The sequence below is a fragment of the Emydura macquarii genome, unplaced genomic scaffold (assembly GCF_026122565.2).
Source record: "Emydura macquarii macquarii isolate MOO-44397 ecotype Brisbane River unplaced genomic scaffold, CSIRO-AGI_Emac_v2 contig_318, whole genome shotgun sequence".
Taxonomy (NCBI): Eukaryota; Metazoa; Chordata; order Testudines; family Chelidae; genus Emydura; species Emydura macquarii.
In genome coordinates, this window is record NW_027130455.1 from 2,448,147 (window position 1) to 2,473,344 (window position 25,198).

Sequence of the window (25,198 nt, forward strand, 5' to 3'; positions counted from 1 at the left end):
GGATAAATAACACTTCCCTATTCACTTTCTCCATACCATTCATGATTTTATAAACTGCTATCATATTCGCCTCTTAGTCATCTCTTTTCACAACTGAACAGTTCCAATCTTTTTAATCTCTCCTCACATAGAAGTTGTTTCATATCCCTAATAATTTTTCTTGCCCTTCTCTGCACCTTTTCCAATTCTAATGTATCTTTCATGAGATAACTGCCAGTGCACTCTGACAAGATGTTTTCAGAGAATTATCCACGATGACTCCAACATCTTTCTTGAATGGTAACCGTTAATTGAGATTCATTTTGTATGTACAGTTGGGATTATTTTTCTAGGATGTATTACTTTGCACTTATCAACACTGAATTTCATATGCCATTTTGTTGCCCAGTCACCCAGTTTAGCAAGATACCTTTGTAACTTCTCACTGTCAGCTTTAGACTTAACTAACTTGAGTAACTTTGTATTGTCTGCAAATTTAACCATCTCACTGTTCATCCCCTTTTCCGGATCATTTATGAATATGTTGAACAACCCAGGTCCAAGTACAGATCCTTGCAGATCCTCACTATTTGTGCATGCACGGAGTCAGCATGTCATATGCCAAACCTAGTGATCTGCAAAGACACACATTAAGATCTGGGACTCTGCTCAAACTTGTAGGGACACGGCATGTAACGCGTCCCGACCATTCTCATCAGAATGGCATGTCCACACCAGTGCCTGTAGTCTGCATGGACACCCACACCAGAATGGCATGTTACACAGAGCCCATGATCCACAAGGACACAGGCACCAGGACAGCATGTCACACACGAGAGCCCTGGCACCAGGACAGCATGTCACACATCAGAACCTGTGCTCTGCATGGGCAGTGGCACTGAGATGGCATGTCACATACCAGGATGGCATGTTATACACCAGATCCCATGGTCCACATGGGCACCAGAACAGCATGTCACACACCAGCGCCTATGGTCTGCATAGACACCCATAGCCGGACAGTGTGTCACGTGCTAGCGCCCACGGTCTCCACAGGTACTCGCACTGGGACGCCATGTCACACGGCACAGCCTATGCCCTGCATGGATGCTCACACCGAGATGGCCTGTCACACGGCACAATCCATGCCCGGCACGGGTGCTCGCACCAGGACGTACCTTGTTGGACACGGTGAGCTGGGTGCCCGAGTGCTGCACAGTGAGGAGGAACTCGTTGCCGTCGTCCAGGAAGCTGGCTAGCTGGGGGCTGGCAGCGAGCTCACTGGACGGGTCGGTGGCACCGGCCGATGGCGCCAGGCCGAAATAATTTGCTGCGGTGACCGATATGAAGCGTTTCCTCTTGTCTCCCTGTCCCGCCAGAGACATGACGACGGGGTGTCCCCCCGCGGTGGGGTTTCGGGGCAGGAGCGCTCACACCGGAATGGCAGGTCACTGACGCGGGGGCTCAGTGCGAGGGCCTCGTCCTAGAACCGCCGGGCGTCCCCGTGTTGCCAGGATCCGTCCGTCACTATGGCGACCGAAAATGGCGGACGCGGCACCGCTGGACGCTCGCGCGCTCAGCTGGAATGTCGGGAGCGCGCCGCGCGTTTGCCGTGGACGCTGGGGGCAAGGGAGGGATCGAAGAGATAGGCCATCGCTAGCCGCTCCCCGCTCGCATCGATAGAAAATCCTCGCCCCGGATCCTCAAGGACGAGCTGAGGGGAGCTGGCTGAGCCTCACTCCTACCGTCACCCACCCCACCCAGCCCCCTGAGGCGCGGGCGCGTAAGCACAGCAGCTCTCCCGGCTGTGCCTGGGCGGTTTTGGCTGGAGGTCTTGCCCTGGGGCTCTGGAGCGCACTCAGGCCGCAGCACCATTACCCCGAGCCTCGCTTCCTCCGCTCCGCTCCCCTACCCCCCCGCGGTATCCCCCCGCGTCCCATCGCGCCTGCCTAGCAGCTTCGGCCTCTGGCCCTTAAACAGGTGCCACCGTAGCCGCTGCCACCGTCCTGCATCATTCGCCTTCTTCTGCTGCAGCCCGTTCGCCAAGGAGGTGTCCTCTCCGGCCTCCACATTCCTGCACCCCAGCCCTACCGTCCGTGCTGCACCGATCTCTTACAAAAGTGCTACAGGCAGGACTGCTGGGAAGAGGAACCATTCCATTTCCTAGCTCCAGTTTTAGTTTTCCAAGTCAGTTAGGCCTGGGATATTAGAGGGACAAGATGGATGAGGTACTAAAATGTAATTAGGGCGTATGCTAAAAGATCAAAGTAGTGTGACCCATTACCACCTCTGCAACAAGTCTGGGAGCTTAAATTCATAACTCTGCTAGCCACTGAAAATCATGGGCTGAACAGAGACACTTATTACAACAATCTGGACTAACCCACTAACCCTCTCTGTTTTATTACTGCAGAGGTGAATGGCCCCTTAGAATATGTACTAATTACTTATGCTAAACAATCTGTTCCACCTTACATTTAGCTATGATGCTTGGAGTACCTTTCCCAGACCTGAAGAAACACTCTGTGTGGCTTGAAAAGTTTGTCTCTCACCAACAGAAATTGGGACAATAAAAACAATACCTCACCTACCTTGTCTCTCTAAAAGCAAATCATGTTACTTTTGCCTCTTTCCACTTTTGTTGATGTTGTTTCTACTACTCAAAGGAAAAATAATGCACAAAACCAAACTTAAAAACATTAAAGTTGGTTAGGAAATGTTTTTTTCCTACAAAACATTCTGATGTACACATCATTTTAGTTTTCTGTTAAAAATGTTCCACAAGTAAAATGGGGGTTTTATAAAAAATCATAAAAATGGGTTTTCAACAAAAAAGAGAATTCTATTTAGTTTTGAAAAAAAAAAAAAAACTTTCATTTTCACAAAACTTCATTTTCCAACTAAAAAACTTTACCCCTGAGAAAATTTTACTAGATATAATAATGGCTAGGCTAGGTAAATGACAAGTACAGAGACATTACCCCTGTTCATTTTTTAAAAAATCTGCCTGAACATCTACAAACTATGCACATAGCTAATTTGTGCAATTATGTACAGTAGAACCTCAAAGTTACAAACTGACCAGTTAACCACATCTCATTTGGAACCATAAGTGTGCAATCAGAAAGCAACAGACAAAAAAAATACAGTACAGTACTGTGTTAAATATAAACTACTAAAAAAATTAAGGGAGTGTTTAAAACTAAAGATATGACAAGGTAAGGACATTGTTTCTGTGCTTGTTTCATTTAAATAAAGATGGTTAAATGCAGCAGTTTTCTTCTATATAGTAAAGTTTCAAAGCCATATTAAGTAAATGTTCAGTTGTAAACTTTTGAAAGAACAACTGTAACGTTTTGTTCAGAATTAGGAACATTTCAGAGTTATGAATAACATCCATTTCCAAGGTGTTCATAACTCTGAGGTTCTATTATATTATCATTAGTGTTGATCTCATCTTTCTTGTGTCTACTATGGTCAACTGTTGTATCCTGTCTTAAATTCCTAGAGAAGAGATTGTTTGCTGGATATTTGTAAAGCACAATGGGGTTCTGATTCTGACTGAAGCCTCTCAATGCAGGTGTCATACAAATAAATACAATAATAATAAACAACAAAAATACAAATCACAAACTAAATCTTCAGTAATTATAATCTCTGAATTTTGATAACTTTCCAATCACATGGTCACTTTTTATTCAGTGTCTTCCTGTTACCACGCTTCCACCATCTGGAGCATGTTTGCTGCTTCTGATGTTTTCATTGCCAATTAATATGCATTTTTAATTAGGTACTCTCCTGTTCATTCACTTTTTGCTAATACTTTCATTTGGAAAGCACAGTTTTTACTATTTTTGTAATATCCACTCTTCTTTGCAATGTAAAGTCAATTTATTTCAATAACCTTGCTTTAACTTGGCTTTCAGTTATACTACACATATTTCAGACTCTAATTAACCCCATGTGTTAAATGTTCAGAGTCACATGATTTAGCTTTGTTTGTTAGCTGACCCAGAAACTAACTTCATATAAAGAAAATATTACTTTCCCATATGACATTCTTGGGTGGATCACATATCTTTGAAATGTTTTAATTACTTTGGCTAGCGGTTTCCAGTTCCCTTCATCTTCCCACTAGCACAATGGCTTTCAACCTGTGGTCTGCAGACTCCTGTGTGTTCAGAGACTATGTCTAAGGAGTCTGTGAAAGGTTGTCATTACCATAGAACAGTAGTTTTCAATCTATGGTCCGCAGACCCTTGGGGGTCCACAGACTATGTCTAAGATTTCCAAACGGGTCCATATCTCCATTTGAAAATTTGTAGGGGTCCACAAATGAAAAAAAGTTAAAAACTACTGCACTGTATTGCAGCTCCCCAGTGCCTCTGGGGCTGCCACATGTAGCAGTGTGAAGGATTTCACCCTTTCCAGTTTCTCAGCAACTCTATATGCTTCAGAAAAGTTTGGAAACATTTTATCCTATCTTTGTTCAACTCTCATAGTTAAAGGATTCAGGAACTTCCTTTGCTCTGCTTTAATGAAAGATTCAGTTTACTTCTGTCCCTATATTATAAGGCTGTGTCATACCTGAGTATTGGCATGAAACTGAACTTTATTTAGAATCATAGAATATTAGGTTTGAAAGGGACCTCAAGAGGTCATCTAGTTTCTTAAGGCCCCATGTAATTCCAGTGTTTACTTGTTTCTTACCCTTGGATGTACATATATATATATATATATATATATACCTCCTATCTGTGATTTCCATTTCATGCATCTGACGAAGTGGGTTGCAGCCTATGAAACTTATGCCTGCAGAATTTTGTTAGTCTTTAAGGTGCTACAAGTCTCGTTGTTTTTACTATATACAGACTAACATGTCTACCCCTCTGGAAATTGTTACATTCCACTGTGCCCCCTTCACTATCATGTGTCTCCTATATGCCACCTCTCCTCTGCAGCACCACAAGCCTGCCAGTTTCCAAGGAGACTGCCCCTTGAGGGTGCTGTCCATCAGGGAGTCAGAGCAGTGCGCAGGTGGTAGGTGCAGGGAGAAGCTAAGACTGTGACAAGTCTGGGATACAGCCCAGGGTGGGGGCGATGTCCTGAGTGTGGGAATTCCGGAGCCGGAAAGTTGCCCTGGCAGGGACCCTGTCTGAGGAGGAGCTGCCCCAAGCGGTGAGCTCAACAGGACGGCTTCCGTGTGTAAGTCCTGCAGGAGAAACACTCCGAGAAGCAGAAGCCGTTCAGGGTCGAAGGCAGCGAGCAGCTGTTGGAGTCCAATGACCGCAGGGTGTTTTAGGGGGTGGGGAGGGCCCTGCAGGGAGCTGGCTGCTGGCTGCTGCCCGGTAGGACGAAGGAGGCGGGGGATCTGTCCAGACAAAGGGCGTTTCCCATGGGGCAGGTGCTGCGGAGCAGGGAAAGGGCCCAAAGGGGCCCGGGCGGCTGACCCGCGCGACTTCGGGCGGGGACATGGCGCCGGCACTGGCCGCGCCACCCCGCCCAGCGTGAGGCCGGCGCTCAGCCCGTGGGGCAAAGGGGCGCGTGTGTGTGCGCCTGTCAGGCACCGGCATTGTCCCCGCCCCCGCTCTTAGCCCCGCCCCGGGGGCGGAGTTACGCGGGGGCGGAGCCAGTGCGTGACCCCGCCCCCGCGATTCTGTCACTTCCTGCTCCCGTGTGGGTCCTGGTGGCGCTGCCGGGTCCCTCGTTCCCCGCCCGCCCGCCGCGGGACACGCACTTTCCCTGCCCGGGTGTAAGCAGCCGCCAGCCGGGGGCGGTCCGGGCGGCGGGTGAAGGACGGGGAACAAGGGGCTCCTCTCCTTCCCAGGCGGCGTCCGCGGCTGTGCCCCGGGAGGAGGCGCCTGAGGGCCCCGGCTGCCCGCCGCGGGGCGGCCCCTCCCGCTCCCCGAGGCAGGAAGATGCCGGTGAAGAAGAAGAGAAAATCGGCGGCGGCAGCAGCGGATGAGACCGGCCTCAAGAAATGTAAACTGGGCAGGTACCGTATCCCCGCCCCTCCCCCCCTTCCCGGCCCCCACCCGTCACCCGGCCGGGGTCCTGCTGCGGCGTGGCTGGAATGCAGCCGGGGGGGGGGCGTTGCTGGGCACCGGGCTGTCAGCGCTGCCCGGTGGCCCTGAGCATGTGTTGGTGCCACAGGGCGGGTGACACCGTGACCTGCTGTCACAGCTCAGAGGGCATCTGGAGCGTATCCTGGCCTCGCAGCCTGGCGATGTGTGTCCTCAGGTCGCGAGATGGCTTGGCCGTGACATCCCATGGCGTGTTGGCATGTTTGACACATGGCACCACGTTGTTCTGATATGGGGTGTTGTGTTGCAGCCATTCAGGGTGGCACACCCATTCAGTGCATCACATGGTACAGTGACATCTTGACATAACATAAGGGGGTCACGGACACATCTTGCATGTTGTGACATGGCCTCCATGTTTGGCTTGTTCAATAAGCTTGAGGGGGCAAGCTTAAAACTCTACCTTTCTTTCCTGTTCTATTTTGCATAACTATACCATTTACTATAGAGTTGGATTGCTGCTGCCATCTGTCTCCTTGATCACTCTAATCCACCCCATTGCTGGTGCTGGGGTGTAGATCTGGGAGGTTGGATTTCATAGTACCCATAATCTCCAGGTTAGGTTACAGAATGGGAGGAGGGCAGCACAGTTCATAACAAAACCAAGGAAGCCCAGAATACTAAAAACAAAAGTAAGAAGCATCTCATTAAAAAGAATGAATATATCAGAGGCCTGTTGAGTATCTAAAGTTGTCCCCTTTCAAAGGTCACTTGTGCTTCAGTACCAGATAAACAGATTAGAGCAATAATTAAACATAAAACACCCACCTGATCGTGATATGGTAGGAACTAAACAGTATAGTTTCTGTAAAGGAAAGTTGTGCCTCTCTAATCTGTTAGAATTATTAGCGCATGTCAGTAAAATAGTGAATGGAAGAGAATCAACTGACTGAAATTATCTGGACGTTCAAGAAGCCTTTGAAAAGTTTCTCCCTAGATTAAGGAAATTTAGTAGCAACGGGGTGAGAAGTAAGCAGTTGTTATGGATTATAAACTAACTAAAAGAGAGAAAACAAAGAATATGAATGGAGTAGTCAGTTTTCAACATGGCAAAAGGTTAGTGGAATGCTCTAATGTTCTGTACTCGGACCAGTGTTTTTAAAAAAATTAAACATATTAAGCTGGAAAAAAATTAACCAAGTTTCACTGTATGGTTTTCTTTCTTCCTAAGTGCTTACATTTTTAATCTCAAATTGATAGATGCTTTTCTGCAGCACAGTGTTAAGTGCAGTTTGACATTTAAGGCCTGATTTTACAAAGTGCTGCACATTCTGAACTCCCAATGAAGTTTGCAGTGGTTTATTGGGCGATAAGTGTGGTCAGTACCTCCCAGGATTGGAACCTTCTTTTCTTGCTTGACATGTCTCATTTTAAATTGCTGTGAAGGAGTTGTATAATTCCAAAGCCTCATTTACAGTCAGTTTTTATCTCATTTTTAAATAAACTAAAAATTTAATAATCTAAACGGATGTCATCTGAGTTTGAAAGGAGACATCTTCTAAGGTTTTATAGTTTGTTAAAGATGCTTTCATGTGACCATTTTTAATGGAAAGAAATGTAGGTTATAAAGTGTAATCTATGTAGAATGATGTACTGTACAGATTTTACCCTCAGATACACATTTGTATATCACAATTAATTCATTTGGGTTTAGTGCACAAATGCAAGAGCAAAACTTGGTCCTTACTGTCTTGTGTGTGTGTGTGTGTGTTAATGTTAATGGTTTTAACATGGATTGTTTATTGTTACTAATGTCTCTGGCATCCAGGCAAACTGTGAATGACCATTTATAGGATATGTGATGATATAAACAGATGTTTACCTTAGAAAACAGATTTTTTTTTTCAGATTTATAGACATAAATAAAAATAGTGTGACTTTCAAAGGTGCTGAACTCTGTAGTTCCCTTTAAGTGGGATTTGTGGGTGCTCACCACTTCTGAAAAATCAGGCCACTTAAACTGGGATGTTTAATTATGGATTTAGAAGCCTAACTAAGCACCCAAGTTTAAAAATTTGGTTGACAACATAAGACCTATTGCTGTTGAATTAATATTTTGACAGACCATGTCCTTTTATGCTCTTGCAAACTAGTAATATTTTTAAATATCAAAACAAGGAATATTTGCCAGACATTTGGTAGTGTGAGAAAACTGTCTACAACTCTTACTAATGCATAGAACTTATGTGAAGTACTGTATCAAACTGCTGCCACTAAAAAAAATTCCATTTTATTCCATATATGTTGACTGTTCCTAAAGACATTTTTTGGTTTAGTTCTGATTAGTAATGAATTATTTGGAATTTAATGGAAAGAAGTCAATTTTTAAAATGAGGAACAGTGGATGTAACATTTTAGGCATCTTTGTATGTGTATTTTTATAAGCTATTGCAGATCGCAAGCCTCTGGTAAAGTGATAAGTGGAGAGGAGCATTTTTCAAGCAAGAAGTGCCTGGCTTGGTTTTATGAATATGCAGGTATGGAAGTAACTACAGACATGTTTAAAATCATATGCGTTTGTTTGAAATTAACAAGCTAATAATAAATTAAAGAAAATTAACACGTGCTTTTTCACATTAATGTTTTTCTGAATAAATAGGTCATAAGACATATGGATTAGTGTTTCTTGTACAATTGTATTTCTCAGCTAAAAAGTAGGCCTCTAACTTCTTTAGAATCAACCTCTGTATCCCATCTCCTCCACCTCCTCCTTATTCCTCTTCTACTTGATCAATACTCCTAAACCTTATTACTTATTGTGGCCTTATTTAAAATAATATAACTGTATCGCATTGTACACAGTACTTGTCCAAAGGCCATATGTCCTTTTTCTTAATTTGGAGAAAACAAAACACAGTAAATCTGGGGGTGAAAAAATTCTCCAGACAGTAAAATAACATCTGATTATCTTTTGTCTGACTAAATTCTGTTGTTTAAAACATAATGGGGAAGCTCTTAAATAGCATTTTGTGCATTAGTTCATAATACTAACTTTTTGCTTCCATTTATGACAACAAACAAAACCTATACACATCAATATCACAAACAACAATGGTTTGTTTTAAATATTAAAGAAAATTCCTTTTTTATACATTAAACCTGCTATATAACTCATCACTCATCTTAACAAAAATTCAATGTGTTTTGTGTAATTTATTACTTTTGCTGCTTATTTACTACTAAACAGTTAGAAATTGGGCCTTAGGAAATTGCTAATGGCTTACAGAGCCCTTCTTCTGTAGATTTTTGATTAAAATCCATCCTAAAGAGTTTATGGCTAAGTCATTACTGTTCACCAGCCAACATGAAATGAGTTGGTTTTGTCCACTAGGAATTGGATCAAATATCTATATCACAACTGACACCAGTTGACACCCTTGTTGATAGTCTCAGCAAAGAAGCTAGAAAGTGAACTAACCTCTCACCCTTAATGGTGGCCCCTCCAAACTACATTTGAGGCATATTAGCCTGGGCTTTCCCACATCTTTCCGGTGGAAAAGTAGAGCATTTCAGTCTCAAGGGCTTTTGGTCACTAAATTCATAGTGCTTTTATGACAACTAAAATCCTATACAATTTACAGTTTTATAGAGTCTTGAACTATGTAAATTTATCTTTTATATTTAAAAAAATAAATTGATTTATTATTGCATATAACCCAGTGGACTAAATGTTTTAAGGATACAATTAAATTATTTTTTGTAATAAAAATGTTTAATCTTTTTAAAAAAATACATTATGTAGAGAAGAAAAAACTGTAATCACAAAGAAGTTGCAACACATTTACATGAGATTCATGCATAGTGTCCTTTACAAAGTGAAAACAACAAGAGTCCTGTAGCACTTAAAACTAACAAATTTAATTTCTGCAGGCATAAGCTTTCGTGGGCTGTAACTCACTTCGTCAGATGCAAGAAATAGAAATCAAATGGCAGGTATATACATACATTCAAGTTTAAGGAACAACAATGGTCCTCCACTACTTTCCCATTGTTGTTCCTTAAACTTGTATGTATGTATATACCTGCCATTTGATTTCTATTTCTTGCATCTGACGAAGTGAGTTACAGTCCACGAAAGCTTATGCCTGCAGAAATTAAATTTGTTAGTCTTTAAAGTGCTACAGGACTCTCATTTTTGCTGTATACAGACTAACACAGCTACCCCTCTGGAACTTTACAAAGTACTAAGTGTATGATCCTGCAAAGACACTCAAGTACTGCCATTGAAGTCAATGGGGCTGTTAATTGTAAAATAAAGTTCCTCATATGTGTTAACAGTTTTTCAAGATTGAATGCTCAACTATTAAATATATTCCATATGATTGCTTCTGCTCAAGACCAGGTACTTGGACAATAGGGTGCCACCTTGTACTAGTTCAGTTAACCAGTGGTTGTGCTCTGTAAACCAGATTCATTTTCCTACCTGCCAGTAGCACACCCATAACCTGTAAAGGCTGTAACTTTCAGTATTCAGAATTGAGTATGGCTCTCATCCCATTAACCAGCAGAAAATTTCCAAATTTTTAAAATGAGTTCTGATTCAGGATGATAGCCATAATACAGCTAATTTAAAATGGCTATAATGCATGGAAAATTATAGGTCTCTCATCCCCTCCAAAGCTATCCATGTACCCCAAAAAGTAATAATTTGCAAAATTACCATAGTTGTACCGAAAACATAACATCCACCTTTTGTAGTTTGCTAACACACTATTTTAGTGATACTAAAGTAATTATCCAGGACCTAGCAAAATGGTATGTAAAGTAAACAGACCTTCCAACAACATGTATTCATCCATCTTTGTTAATATCCCAGTTGGAATAATTGTTGGAACAAACGCAGCAGAAATACCTGAAGTACCAGGAAGAGGTTCATAGAAACAATGTGATTGATAAACTGCAGAATATGTCTGTACATGTGTTTTGGTTTTTTTTTTAAATATGATGCCAAGTTTGCTGCTTGTCAGAGGCCTTATTATACAAAGGGGCAGCATATAGCATAAAACCAAGCATTACAATCCCAGTCAAGCTCATCCTTAGATCTGCTATGTAATACATTTAATGTTATCATACTATTATTATTTATTATAAAAGTACATTCAACATCCTAAATTCTGAAATTGAGGCTATGGACAATTACTAATTGGTAAATAATTAATCCTATAGCACTTGATTCCTCCTGCAAATTTAGACTTAAATCATAATGTTAGCAGTACTTAAAAAATAATAATAACAATAGCTACTTGGCCTCAGCGAATGTTTTCCTGGATAAAATAGCTGTAGGGACTCTTGTTGATTAGGTCAATGCATGTTGAAGATTGCTGAGTTATCAAATAGCCTTTCAGGATATTTTGTAAATAACTGGTACTCTTTACTTTTCACCTTCCCCTGTGTTGCATATAGGGTCATTTTCTACCACAAAATCTAGTAATAAGTTATACTGTAATTCTATGTCAGTTTTTAAATGTAATATTTTATTTAAGATCTTTTTTATTATATGTAATCAAAATTAGCAGCAATTGTGATTTGAATGTTATATATAACGTAGACTGATTTCTCTTTGGTTTTGAAGGTCCTGATGAAGTGGTAGGGCCAGAGGGAATGGAAAAGTTCTGTGAAGATATTGGTGTTGAACCTGAAAATGTAGGTTTTACTACTGGACACTAATGGAAATTTAAGTAAATAAATTGATTAAGTTTAATCTTATGCCAAAAAATTTCACTTCAGTAAGTGAAAGGGGAATGTGTTGTGGCCTCTTAATTATAGGTTTTTTTTCCTATTATTCTCATGGTTACAATTAGGGAGGTTTGGGTTTTTTTTGTTTTGGGGGGAGAGGGGTGGGGAGAGTGGTTAAATGTGTCAACTATGTTTATTTTAAAAAGAATAGATGTACTTTATTTTCTGAAATGTAGAATTAGGGAAAGATTGTCACACAGAATTCAACTAATTTAGCTACATTTCACATTTTGGATTCCTTTAAGTCTGTAGAATAATCACTTAATTATTTGAATGCTTTAAATGTTCTTCATAAACATCTAGATACCAGTTTGAAAATTATAGTTATAATTATTGTTGTCTTAGTATACTGATATTTTACTCTCTTTTTTCACTAGATTATTATGTTAGTTTTAGCCTGGAAATTAGAGGCTGAAAGCATGGGATTTTTTACCAAGGAAGAGTGGTTAAAGGGGATGACCTCATTACAGTAAGAGCTTTTTATATATGATAGTGCGTTCAAATTTATGTTTGAGGCATCAGATATTAATTATCCTTCTCCCAATTTCTGAATATTATGCAGGACTGATAATAAGATAACACCTTTTGCTCGTAGGTCACCAGTTCAAACCTGGCCCCAGTCAGTCACTGGCAGTAGCAGCCATATGCTGTCAAATCATCAATTTAATGATTTCTCTTAAATGAATTGGTGGTGTTGTTTCAGACCATAATAAATGAATATTCACTTAGCAAAAATCATATCTTGAAATGTTATCCTGGTCAGCAGACACGCAAGTGAGTGGATATGGAGACATATCAGTGTTGAGGTTTATTGATGGGCAATATGGGGAAATTTGCACTGTTGCTTCCTACACGACACCAGCTCAGTGGATAAACAGAGGATTTCAATATCCAGTCTCTAATGCTGTCAGTCATCTATATTAAATGACACTTATGTTTCCATTGCCCAGTGGATTCTTAGGTCCTTTCTTTGAGAAGCTCTCCTATTTCCATTGTTCACAGATCTTTGATATTGTCAGTGGCAAAGCCTTGAGTCTAGAGAAGTCTTTCCTTTCTCTCATGAAATTCCATTCAGCTTTTTGCTGAGATACTATTAAAATCACAATTTCCTTTCTCTCTCTCTCTCTCTCTTTCTTTCTTAGGAAATTTTTGACAACATGCCAAGATAATAACTAAACATGAACATTCTAAGGCTGGGCTGCTACAGCAACAACAGCACACACTGTGAGGGAAATGCTAGGGAGGTGCCAGAGCAGTTGTAATGTGGGGAAAAGAAAGCTGGGATCACCCCCTGATCTGTCACATGGCCCCCAGTAGCTTATGGCCCCTGGGACCCCTTGCCTAGGACAAGATTCTCCACTTCTTAGTGAGTGCTGGGGAAGAGAAAGTCAAACTGGGATCCACTCTATAAACCCTCCTGGACCCAGCACCTGGTCACAGCAGTTTATTTCCCTCCACCACCCTTGTCCTAAGGGCACCATATGGGGCAGGAATCCCCCTAACTCCCTTTAAAGAAAGCTTTTAAACAGAAAAGAACTTTTTAAGAAATTACTTACAAAAAACTGTCAAAAGAATGTTATGTAGATTGCAAAATCAAACACTCCAAAGTTAGGAAGTGCCAGACTTACAGTTGCCTCTTCAACGTTAATTCAGTCCCCTTGTGTATACGCATTCTGATACAGTCTTTAATTACATGATCACATACTATTTTTTTTCACAGGACCTCTGGCTCAGTCAGTGCACAGGATGGACGCACAAGAGGGCAATATTAAGGTTACTTGTGCAACTATACATCTAACTTTGGAGTGCTTTACTGTGCAACCTAAATAATATTTTAACATACTGGGATTTTTGTATGAAATTACTTACATTTTGCCCAAAAGTGGACTTTGTAGATATGCAAGAAGACGGTTTCTTGACTCAAAGATTTTATACTCTTAACTAGACAGTTAACATGGAAGAAGAGATATTTAAATGCTAGGATTTTAATTAAATTTAAATCCATACATAACTGTCACCCTTTTGAACTCTATTTCTTTTCTTTGTTTTTAACCATAGCTATTTTAGTTCTTCCCTTTTTTAATCTTTCTATTGTCAATGGGTTTGAGTTAAAATAACAACTACTTTCCCAGTTTTGAATCCGTGTATTTCCTTTTTTTCCTTTATAAATAAAACAATAAGAAGTCACTAGGACCAGGCGATAGTCAGAACTACCAACTGTGATATGTAACTTATCGCTTAAATCAGTGTCTGTACCAGATAATTGGAAGATAACTAATTTAAAGCTGATTTAAAAAAAAAAAAAAAAAAAGTCTACATAGGCAGTCCTGGCAATTATAGGCCTAATTTCAGTACCAAGCAAATTGATTATAACTATAGTAAAGAACTGAACAATCAGACACAGAGGAACACAATATGTTGGGGAAGAGTTAACATGGCTTTTGTAAAGGGAAGTCATGCCTCACTAATCTGTTAGAATTCTTTGAGCATCTCAACATGTGGAAAAGGGTGATCCAGTTGATGATGTAGTGCAGTTGGACTTTCAGAAAGTCTGTGACTATGTCCTACACCAAAAGCTGTTAAGCAAACTCAGCAGTTGTAGAATCAGAGGGAAGGCCCTCTCATGGATTAGTAATTAGTTAAAAAATAAATGAAAGGCAGGAATAAATGGTCAGTTTTCACAATGGAAAATGGTAAACAGCAATATCCCCCAAGGATCAGGACTGGGACCCGTCCTGTTCAACAGATTCATAAATGATCTGGAAAATAAGTTAACAGTGAGGTGGAAAAGTTTGCAGCTGATACAAAATTACTCAAAATAGTTAAATCCAAAGTTGACTGCAACGAGTTAAAGAGATCTCACAAAACTGAGTGACTGGGCAGCAAAATGGCAGAGAAAATTCAATGTTGATAAGTGCAAAGTAATACACATTGGAACACATAATTCCAGCTATACTTACAAAATGAGGGGGTCTAAAGTAGCTTTTACCACTCAAGAAAGAGATCTTGGAGTCATTGTGGATAGTTCTCTGAAAACATCTGCTCAGTGTGCAGTGGCAGTCAAAAAAACTAGGAGAAGGTTAGGAACTCTTAGGAAATGGATAGACAATAAGACAGAAAATATCATCATGCCACTATATAAATAAATGGTACACCCACACCTTGAATACTGTGTGCAGTTCTGGTCGCTCCATCTCAAAAAGGATATATTTAAAATGGAAAAGGTGCAGTGAAGGGCAATAAAAATGATTAGGGGTATGGAACACCTTCCATATGAGTAGAAATTAAAAAGACAGGGACTTTTCATCTTAGAGAAGAGATGACTAAGGGGTGATATGGTAGAAGTCTCTCAAATCTTGAATGGTGTGAAGAAAGTGAATGAAGAAGTGCTATTTACTTCTTCATGTACCACAAGAACCAAAAGTCACCCAATGAGATTAATAGGTAGCGGGTTTCAAACAAAGATAAGGAAGTATTTCTTCACACAATGCACAGTCAACTTGTGGAATTAATTGCCAGGGAATGTTGTGAAGGCCAAAAGTATAACAGGGTTTAAAAAGAATTAGACAAGTTCAAGGAGGATACTCCATCGATAGCTGTTGGCCAAAATGATCAGGAACACAATCCCATGCTCTGGGTTTCCCTCAACCTCCAACTCCCAGAAGCTGGGTCTGAATGACAGAAGATGGATCACTGGCACTGGCTGCTGTTTGAAGACAGGATATTGGGCTAGATGGACAATAGGTCTGATCCATTATGGCTATTCTTGTGCTCTTATGGGTATCATTTAACTTTGCCGCTTACTTCCTCCCCATCATCACCTCTCCTTCCCTTCTTCCATAGCCCAACAGGAAGTAGTAAGTTTAATATAAATGAAATTTTCCGCCAGACATTTCATGCAATTGATCAACTGATGTTGTGGGACTTCTGGGGCAACAAAGATATGCTTCTCTGCTATTCTCACTGAAGCTGTACTGTGTCCATAGTCTGAGGCACTTTATAGGTTGTCTGCTAATACTTCAGAGGAACTTGCAGCGACTGCTTTACATGACTGGAGAAATAGGCAACATGGATCCAGTTCCTTGGTGCAGTTTGCTCATTTAGATCAACCACAATACAAGTGGAGGTGGGAGCTGCTGAGAGGCTTTCTCTCTCCTTTGCAGATTAAAAAATGGTTCTAACAAAGAATATTTATGTCAGTACCATTTAAGCCTTGAGGTTTTATGGTGTTCATGGTGGTACTTTGTTTTGTAGAAGTGCTGGACACACTAGCATAAAGCTTGTGGTTTTTTCTTTTATTTAAAAATCTGGTAGATAAATCACCAATAAGAATTTGGTGACAAACAGCTCTGTGCGAGGTGTCTTTACTTTCCTCTGATGCAACAGGTATTGCTAAAGGCAGGATACTGGGCCTGATGGACAATAGTTAATCTATTATGGCACTTTCTATGTGGAGTCTGCCATAGGTGGATCCCCAGAATAGAAGTCAAAGGACCACTCATTCCTGGCATTATATTGACTTATGTATTGCATACTTATATATATTGCAGACATATTTTTTATTTCAGCTATCAGGACAAAGGTTCCAACAATGAAAGAGTGTGAGATGTCTTGTTATGTATGCATTTTGGTTTTTTTATTTTAACTATACTATATTCAAATTTAGGGACAAGTGTCCAGGGTGTAAGTTGACGAATATATTCCAGGGTTCAGACTCTCTTGGGAGGCTAAATAAAAACTGAACTAATTTAGGTCTTGTTTTTATTTATGTAGGGAGTTAGCATATTTTACAAAAATAAGGCAAGATTGAGGTTAAAACATGGGTTAAGTATAAAACTGTAATTTTTGTCATGTGTACATACAATCTGATTAGCTAATTACTTTATTTACTGAGCACTGATCTTCTCTGCACTCTGAAGATTTGGCCTGGGGTCTGTGCCATTCATTGTAGATGCTAGTGGCCTCCACCAGCAGCAAAAAGTCTGCCAGAAAGAGGTTGTGACAGAGCAAAACGTCAGCGGTATTCTTCCCCTGGGAAGCACACAGTGAGCCAGGAGATGCTGGCTGGGAAGGCGGTGCACCATCTCAGCAGCATGCATTGCAAGACTCTTATGGGCTTCTCTCTCATTTATAACCCCTGCAATAGAACCCCAGTGGAGCGCAGAGTCAATATAACCAACTGCTCCTCTTAGAAGTAAATCCCTACAGAGAGATTCACAGGAGAAAATTACCCCTTTCTGTGCCTGTGTTGGTGAATGTAGCCCATATGCTTTTTTTTAAAAGAGCCATGCTAAGAAAAATAAAAATAGCTTAGTGAATAACAGAGCAATATCATGAGCAATAATTTTTATACTTGTAAATTCTGTTCAGTAATTTGTGAACCTTCTTTCCTGCCCATCCCAGTTTAATGAGCACTGAGCAGTTCATGCTGTGGCATTTGCTCTCAACTTTCAGTTAAGTCCTATAAAACACGAACTGGCTCTAAGATATTTTGCATAGTGCTTGAGCAATCCTGCAAATCCTACATATGTATAACTATAATGAAAATTGTGTATATGCAAGGTGTGTAGCATAGGGTCTTCACTTACAGCTAGATTCTGCTGCCCTTATTGACACTGAACAGTACCTTACTCAATCAGGCTTGAAATACTTGCAGAGTAAGGTACTACTAAGTATGAGTAAGGTGGCAGAACCTGGCCCTTAGTAATTAAAAAGGTTGTATTTTGAAAAATACCAGAAGAGAATTTAAACTGTACTTGGTAACGAAAGTCTATTTACAGGCCTGATCATCCATAAAGTCAGTGACTTACGAATGCTGAACACTTCTGAAAAACAGATTTATATTACACTCTGCAAGCATGTTTATAATAGGAGCAAACTTGACCCTGGCATATAGGTTGTTTTTTTGGGGGGTTTTTTTGGTTTTTTTTAAAATTTATTTAACATTGTTTGTTTTGGGTTTTTTTTAAGGTGTGACTGCACAGAAAAGTTACAGAATAAGTTTGATTTTTTGCGGTCACAACTGAATGATATTTCATCCTTTAAGAATATCTACAGATATGCCTTTGATTTTGCAAGGGTAAGTCTCTGTGTCTGATCATTAGAACATTTGAGTACAAGTTCCTTTATCAATTTTTTCTAAGTGCTCCTTTCTTTGTATTTTTAGGATAAAGACCAGCGAAGTCTTGATATTGATACTGCAAAATCTATGTTAGCTCTTCTGCTTGGAAGAACATGGCCACTGTTCTCAGTATTTTACCAGTACTTGGAGGTATGCACTCTGTTACTGTTTTAAAAAATAACAAATTGTCTCACCTGTCTGGCTGATGACTTTGCAATGTGCTGTTGTAAGAAGAGATTTTGTGACTTGTGCACCTTTGTTTGAGGGCTCAGCGAATAGTAATAGCTTCTGTATATCTCAAAGGAGAACTTTTTTTCCTGTCTTCTATACCCTTCCGAGCCAAAGGAAGCTGTACTGTAAGTAGCTGAAATATCTTCCTTCTCATATTGAGAAGATAAACTTGACGTTAAATGTGCCTCTCTACACTTAAGCCACTACATGACCCAAAGTTAGTATCTATGAGGACTGTACTTGGCTACATAGTCTGGAAGGAAGGAGAATCCCTTGTTGAATTTGATTCAGGGCAAGATGTAAAACACACCCTTTTGTCCAAGTTTCCCAATAACAGCCACTAGATTCTCATGATATTTTTATTTTCTGGACACTAGCCACAACCAAATTCCTTAAAGAAACTGCTCTGGCTTCTGCAGCGGGTGCAGAATATATCCTCCCTAATCTTCTGTTTGTTTTTTCAGCTGGTGTTATATGCGCTGAGATACTATTTTAATGGGTATCTTGTAAATTGATGAAATAATGGATGCAGTATCCAGTAATGGACTTGTGAACATTGGGAAATAGTTCAAGATGACTCTAGAAATACTAAAAATTAAAGAAATGATTATCTGATTCCTTGATTAAATATTTTTTTCTTTTTCTTAGCAATCAAAGTATAGAGTTATGAACAAGGATCAGTGGTACAATGTGTTAGAATTCAGCAGAACCGTTCATGCAGATCTTAGCAACTACGATGAAGATGGTGCATGTAAGTGTTCATAACATTTATTCATTCGAGTGTAGTTTCTATATTCCCAGAATAGAGGAATACATCTAAGTTCCAAGAAAGGAAATTTTACTTTAAAGGACAAAACATAATTTAGAAAAAATATAAAGAAAAACTGGCCTAATGGCCAGATCATCAGTAGTTGTTAATTGGTACAGCTCCATGCCAATTTACATGAGCTCAGGATTTGGTCCATTCTGTTCAGCTGCTACATGAAACCCTTGTTTTGGAAACAACCTCTCTTTTGAGCCAGTGAATTCTGGCCTCCAGTTAAACTGTGAAGCGACATAGTTGCTCATCCTTGGAGAATTGATCTATGGTTCTCTTCCAGACAAAACTAAAGTACAGACAAGAATATTACACTTTTATTGAATAAGGCATCTCATATTGCTCCTTATTCTAGGCAATTGCATGCAATTTTGAAATCTTTAGTAAAAGGGAATTATTTGGCTTGGTTTATAGTATAGCCCTATTAAGATGTTAATTTAATATCATCTTACCTCTTTAATAAAATCTACTCAAACTGTCAAATGCTTTATATAAAAGAAACCAAAAAACTTCACCACCCCCTACCTACTCCCAGCCCCTAAATACAAATCTCGTTCATCTATTTTTCATATGGTATGATTTTAGTCACCTTAAATTCTTCATTAACATTTTATCATAATAATTGACACTGAACACTATCTAAACTGAAGGATTTAGCCTTCATAGTTCACGAGGAGAATAGAAAGTATTTTTAAAAGACTTTGCATCTTGTGACTTTGAATATTGCTATTTCCAGGGCCTGTTCTCCTTGATGAATTTGTTGAGTGGCAAAAAGTTCGTCAAGTGTCATAGCAAGAACTCTGAAGAAAATGCAGGATTTGTTGATGCCCACTTCTGTACAAACTAATGAGACAAAACCAAGGGTTGCATTTTCATGCTTATGAAAGACTTTCCAGTGATTTTTTTTTTCCTTTTTTTTTTAAAGGAAGTTTTCTTGTTACATGTGATATGGGCATTGAACCACACCTCTTCTGAGACTGCAAGTTGGAGTTTCTTTGTTTTTGAGTCTTATGTTTATAGCGTTTATTTCAGAACAATAAAGATCCAGATTTGTGACAAAGGCCTAAAAGTGAAGGATGTCCCTTGAGTGTGGTGTCTATTTTTGAAATTCAAAACTTTAAGATTTTTCTTTCTCAGAAATGCCCTTTGCGATGAGTTTTGTTTTGGGTTTTGTTTGTTTGTTTTTGTTTCGATTTTTTTTTAATGCACTTAACTGGTTTGCAACGTAGTTTGTTAAGGGTAAGATTGTCTTGTGTGACACAAGTTAGGAAGAACGACTGTTGATATTAAGCTCTGGGTGCTGTTTTACTAGTTTGCATACTAGTACCAGCCATGGGTTGTGCCACAACGTTCATCTCCAGGTGAAGACAAAGGCCTTAAAAATACATTTTTCTCCAGCACCCAGTCAGGGCCGTGTAATTTAAAGGCACGGCCATTTTAAATGGAAAGTGGTATGGGTATGGCTCCATATGCTGTATGCCTAGAAAAGTCACGTGTATATCAAAGGGTACTAACATTAATACTATTTGGTACAGCAAGGCAGCTGTACATTCTTACCACATTTGAGTCTCTGGATTGCTTTGTGTGAAAGTGCAATTTATATTTTAAAAAGGAGAGCTGGGAACACTTAATGACTTGGCTTCAATGCTAATTTGGATTTTTATACCTTGGACTAGAAGCATTCAAGGTGATTCTCTTAACCTTTCCTCCCTGAAGGGTGGCTTTTTTTTTTTTTTTTTTTTTTTTTTTTTTTTGGATAGTTTAAGGCCAGAAGGGACCATTAGATCATCTAATTTGACCTCCCGTGTATCTCAAGCCATTCAATTTCCCCCGTTACTCTTGTATTGATCCCTGTAACTGTTTTCCATTGCCTCATTTTGGCACTTGATATCATCTTGCAGCATTTAAATCTGGGGGAATGGAATCACTATACTTTACTATCAGTGAAGATGGATACCACATCGAAGTCGTAGCATACTTATGAAGAAGAGAGAGGGGAATTTATTGAGGAAATGTGCAAGTTCAGGACATGAGAGAATGAAGCGTTTGTGACCCCTGCCTTATTATGTTATTACTTATACTGTGGTAGCACTATATAACTCCAGTCAGTGATCAAGGCCCCATTGTGCTAAATGCTGTAAATCCAAAAGATAAAAAATATAGTGTGCTCTTTAAGGCAGGGAACTAGGTGTGACTTGAAAATCTTTGCCTCAGGGAAGTGATAACTGTTTTGCACACATCCTATCCAGGCTCAGGAAAGATTAGGAAATCTCATATCTGAGGAAACTTTTTTTCTTGGCTTCAGTAACTAGTTTACAGTAGACAAAAGGGGGTGGGGGAATGTAGTAGTATCTCCATGTTCTTGTTGTTCTGCAATAGAGAAATATTACTACTCTTTCTAGATTTACCTACTGTTCAAGGTGCAGGAGACACCCAGTGCTGCTGCATGAGCAGTCTTATAGGGGTCACTTTATACTGTAGATATACACTTCTTTTATAACTCTATCCAAGTGAAGAAGCACTGTTTGAAACACTTTGAGCTTGCTATTCTTATACAGTGGCTAGTGTCCACACACACACTACCGCTGTGCTGATGTAATGCAGTCCACAAAAGTGTCGCCCAAGCATTAAAGCCACAAGTTTTGTATTTGCTGGTACTTCTAACTTCACCCACAACACAGTGCCTTTTGTTTGGAAATTACCCGAAATCTCCTACAGAGAAGTACTGCGAAGTCTTATGAGAGTTATTTCAGGAGTCCCAGAATGCACTGACAGGAAGGGTCATAAGGTTTGTGAAATGAGGCACCAAAAAAGTTCTGATAAAGAACAAGAACTGCTGTGTTGGGTGTCTTGAACAGTTGGAAGAAGTAAAACATGAAATGAATTGTTGAAGTTAAGCAAAGATATCGTTGCAAGAAGAGAGTGTTCAGACCCTGTGAGGCTGTGAAAGTAACTTTTCCAAAATTCTTGGAATACAAGTTAAGACATTAAATGTTTGTAGTGTATAAAAGCATCCTTTTAAGTAATTGGGAACAATTGTGAAGTCTCTTTAAACAAGATGGTCCTAGGAGGTGGTATTAGTGTGAAACAGTTGGAATGATTCATCTGCCAATGCCAACATGTTTAAGTATTTAATGTTGAGGACTCTTCGATATATCATTTCTCTCTCAAGTTTTTGTCAATATTCCTGTAATAAATTCATATTTCAGGGATTTATAACTTGGTTGTGTGTGCTTAAAAATCATATGAGTTGCTGTAAAACTTCTTAGCCTGGGAATGAATGTACTGTATTTAGATTTTAAAAATATCAGTAACTTTGTCAAATTGAATAAAAAATAGAAGCTAGGTTTTTAAAGTCATGTTTTTATGCTCATAACTGCAATCAAGCTTGTTCTTTAAATGTGAACTACTGGCTTGCACAGTTTAAATGTGGACTTGTCACTTTAGCTGTTTTGTTGGAGGGGAGAGTATTTAAACCTCTTTACCTCTTATTCAAATAAGTGCCCAAAAAGCTACTAATGTATATTCTTACTTGTGTGTCCATGTCCACAAGCCAAATCTGAGTCCATCTGAATGTTTTAGCTTCAGAATTTTAGCTTTGCTTTGCTCAGGTGCATTTCAATAGAAGGATTTAAAACAGCTATAACAACTTTTTCAATTAAAAAAAAATAGTTCCCAAGTAAAATGCATTGTCACATTTATAACAATAAAAGCAAAGAAATGTAAATGGAATGAAATATATTATGTCTTCCAAAACCTAATAATAATGGTATCTCTTCTGTGGTATTAAATAGAAAACTTCCCCTAAATTCTTATGTTTTCATACAGCAAGTTCCCTTTTACATAGCTTGTGTAGGTAATATACAATTTTCCTATTTCATAACACTTCATATTTATTTTTAAAAAACTATGTGGGTTGGGAAGAGGGCAATAGTTCATCTATGTAAAGATGCAACCCATATTTAGAAATCATAGTAATAAAAGAGTTAGCTGTGTGTTCATATAATGCAAACACTTATGCACATGCCTAACTTGGTGCTTAAATAAGTGAGTTTTATGCACAAGAATAAAGATAAGCACATGCATACGTGTTTGCAAAATTGGGACCCATGTTAGCTCTTTGTACTGTATTTAACTTTACCATTTCAGCATCTAATCCTTTCCTAATATGACTTTGTAATTTCACATATTTTTATGGTGGAATTGTTTAAACTAGGATTTGATTAATACAGATACAAACTTGGTATAGGTCACATTGTCAGAAGGGGATGTGTCATAATCCGTATTTGAACTGTTTTGTCTTGGATATCCTTATTTCACCTTTCCAAAGTTTTTGAACAGACATACTGGTAGTGAAGACAACATGCATTTTACAACGGGACCATAAATTTAACTGTTTCTGATGTATTTTGTTTTTAAAGCTAGAGAAGAGTTTTGTGCAAAATGTACAAACTTGTACAAGTTTAGTCTTGTTAAAAATGAAGAATAAATATAAATTATATAATAGGCAGAAAATCTGTCCCTGCTCCTGTTATGATGCCTTTTTATCAGTTATTCATTTGTGTATATTCCATGGTGTTTAAAATCAAATACAACATGATGCTAAAACACAGCTTTACTGAATAAAGTCTCTGTCTCTGCCAGATTTGCTGGAGAATAGAGATTTGCTCTTAAACAAGAGTAGCAAAGTGACATGTCAATTTCTGTAGCAGGCACTTAACTGTTTGCTCAGGTTACTAGACAACAATTATTCTCTCTAATACTGCCTCTAATAATTGTCCTATCTGATTCAGTATGTGAATCACATATCTTCTTCAACAAGCAGCTCCAACTTCCACCATGGAAAAGGAACACTTCATCTGATTACCACATTCTCGTTACTGTGCCATGTTTTTCAATGCACTTTCCCATGGACTCTTTTAGTGTCTTCTCCAGGGAGGAATTGAAACAAGGATCCATCTATCTGACTGAGTTAGAAACATTTGATTATCTGCCTCCTTGAAATTGACCAACTTGTACATAGTTTCAAAAACAAACTATTGGACAACAAGGGCTTTTCATGACCAGCACATTCATTCCTGCTGTGTTGGGCTGGCACCTTCATTCTGTTTTTACAATGGACACTTGCATATTGCTTAACGTAATGGAACATTGTTGCAGCTGGACATACGCTAATATATTGACTTCTAGGAAAAATCCTGCACAGCTCAATAACTCAGTGACGAATTTTGGGTGTCAAGTACGTTACTGCTTCCCATCACCTGGAACCCTATCAAAATTGAGAGTAGTGAGGAATTTCTTCAGCCACTCATGTTTCACTAGTTTTTTTTTTTTTTATACTAACTATCTTCTAAAAGTCTCAAAGGCAAATATTTTGTAATTATGCCTCCATAATCAAAGCTACTACATAACTGGTTTACTCAATGGAGTGCATCAATAACAATTGGCTGCTTGACAGTTGGACTGATTTTGGAGCCATAGGCAAGAATTTTCCTATACCAAGGCTCTATACAAGACCTTTCTCAGCTATTGAACAGACTCCATACTACTGCCTCACATTTTTCAGTCTCTGTGCCAGGAAGGGAATTTAAAGATATTTCTTAATTCCCAGATCAAATTGATGGAAGCTGGTCTATAAATCTAGGTCTGTCAAACACATTGTGATCAGGCAATATATCCAGCCTTATGTTACCTTTTGCATTTCAGTAATCTTCAGTCACCAGACTTTCTCTATAACCCTTATTGATTTCAGGCACGATCTTGATGGTACCCTACCAGAATGGCCACCATTCCGGCCTATATTTTAGAATGAGTGCTCCAGCTTAGGTATCTCTTGTCCCTCTACATTTCAATAAAGGTCAGAAATTTGTGGTGTGCATGAGTAAAACCTGCAGGACCTGCCCTCCAAAACAGCCTAAATCCAAAAGTATTGTAAAGAAAACCATATTCATTAGAAAATCCAAATCAAAGATCATTAGTATGAAATCATATTTAGGCCAAAAGTTGCATACCTACCCTCATGGATGGACAAACCTTTCATCCAAATAATAAAATCCTTACTTTTTTAGTTTATGCATATGTCTCAGGCCTGGTCTACACTGGCGCCAGCGGTCGATGGGAGATACACAAGCTATGTAATGGGGGAATGGATTAATGGCGTCAACTGGAGAGCACTTCTGGGATATATTAAGCGGGTCTCCACAGCCCGCTCAATCAATCCCACTCCATAGA

At 39.3% G+C, this 25,198-nt stretch overlaps 2 protein-coding genes across 6 annotated transcripts in view; one reads left to right on the top strand and one right to left on the bottom strand.

Moving 5' to 3' along the window:
• The window catches only part of DYNC2H1 (dynein cytoplasmic 2 heavy chain 1), a 410,146-nt gene extending 408,555 nt beyond the window's left edge, over window positions 1-1,591 (bottom strand). For all 4 annotated transcript variants that reach the window (XR_010923568.1, XM_067567730.1, XM_067567720.1 and 1 more), the window contains exon 1: window positions 1,158-1,591. Coding sequence is in view for 3 of the 4 variants with exons in the window: in XM_067567730.1 (XP_067423831.1) it covers window positions 1,158-1,364 (207 nt within the window). In the remaining variant the exon portion in view is untranslated. The remainder of the gene's footprint in view (window positions 1-1,157) is intronic.
• Window positions 1,592-5,640: 4,049 nt separating this feature from the next.
• DCUN1D5 (defective in cullin neddylation 1 domain containing 5) lies at window positions 5,641-23,471 on the top strand. Of its 2 annotated transcripts, none has more exons than XM_067567753.1 (8): window positions 5,641-5,974; window positions 8,448-8,539; window positions 11,635-11,705; window positions 12,176-12,267; window positions 17,769-17,877; window positions 17,965-18,069; window positions 18,799-18,901; window positions 19,893-23,471. In XM_067567753.1, coding segments are annotated over exons 1-8 (651 nt in total). In that variant the 5' UTR covers window positions 5,641-5,897; the 3' UTR covers window positions 19,895-23,471. The 2 variants fall into 2 exon arrangements, with proteins under 2 accessions (XP_067423854.1, XP_067423846.1); XM_067567745.1 differs by having other exon boundaries at window positions 5,650-5,974; window positions 19,704-23,471.
• Window positions 23,472-25,198: the final 1,727 nt, after the last annotated feature.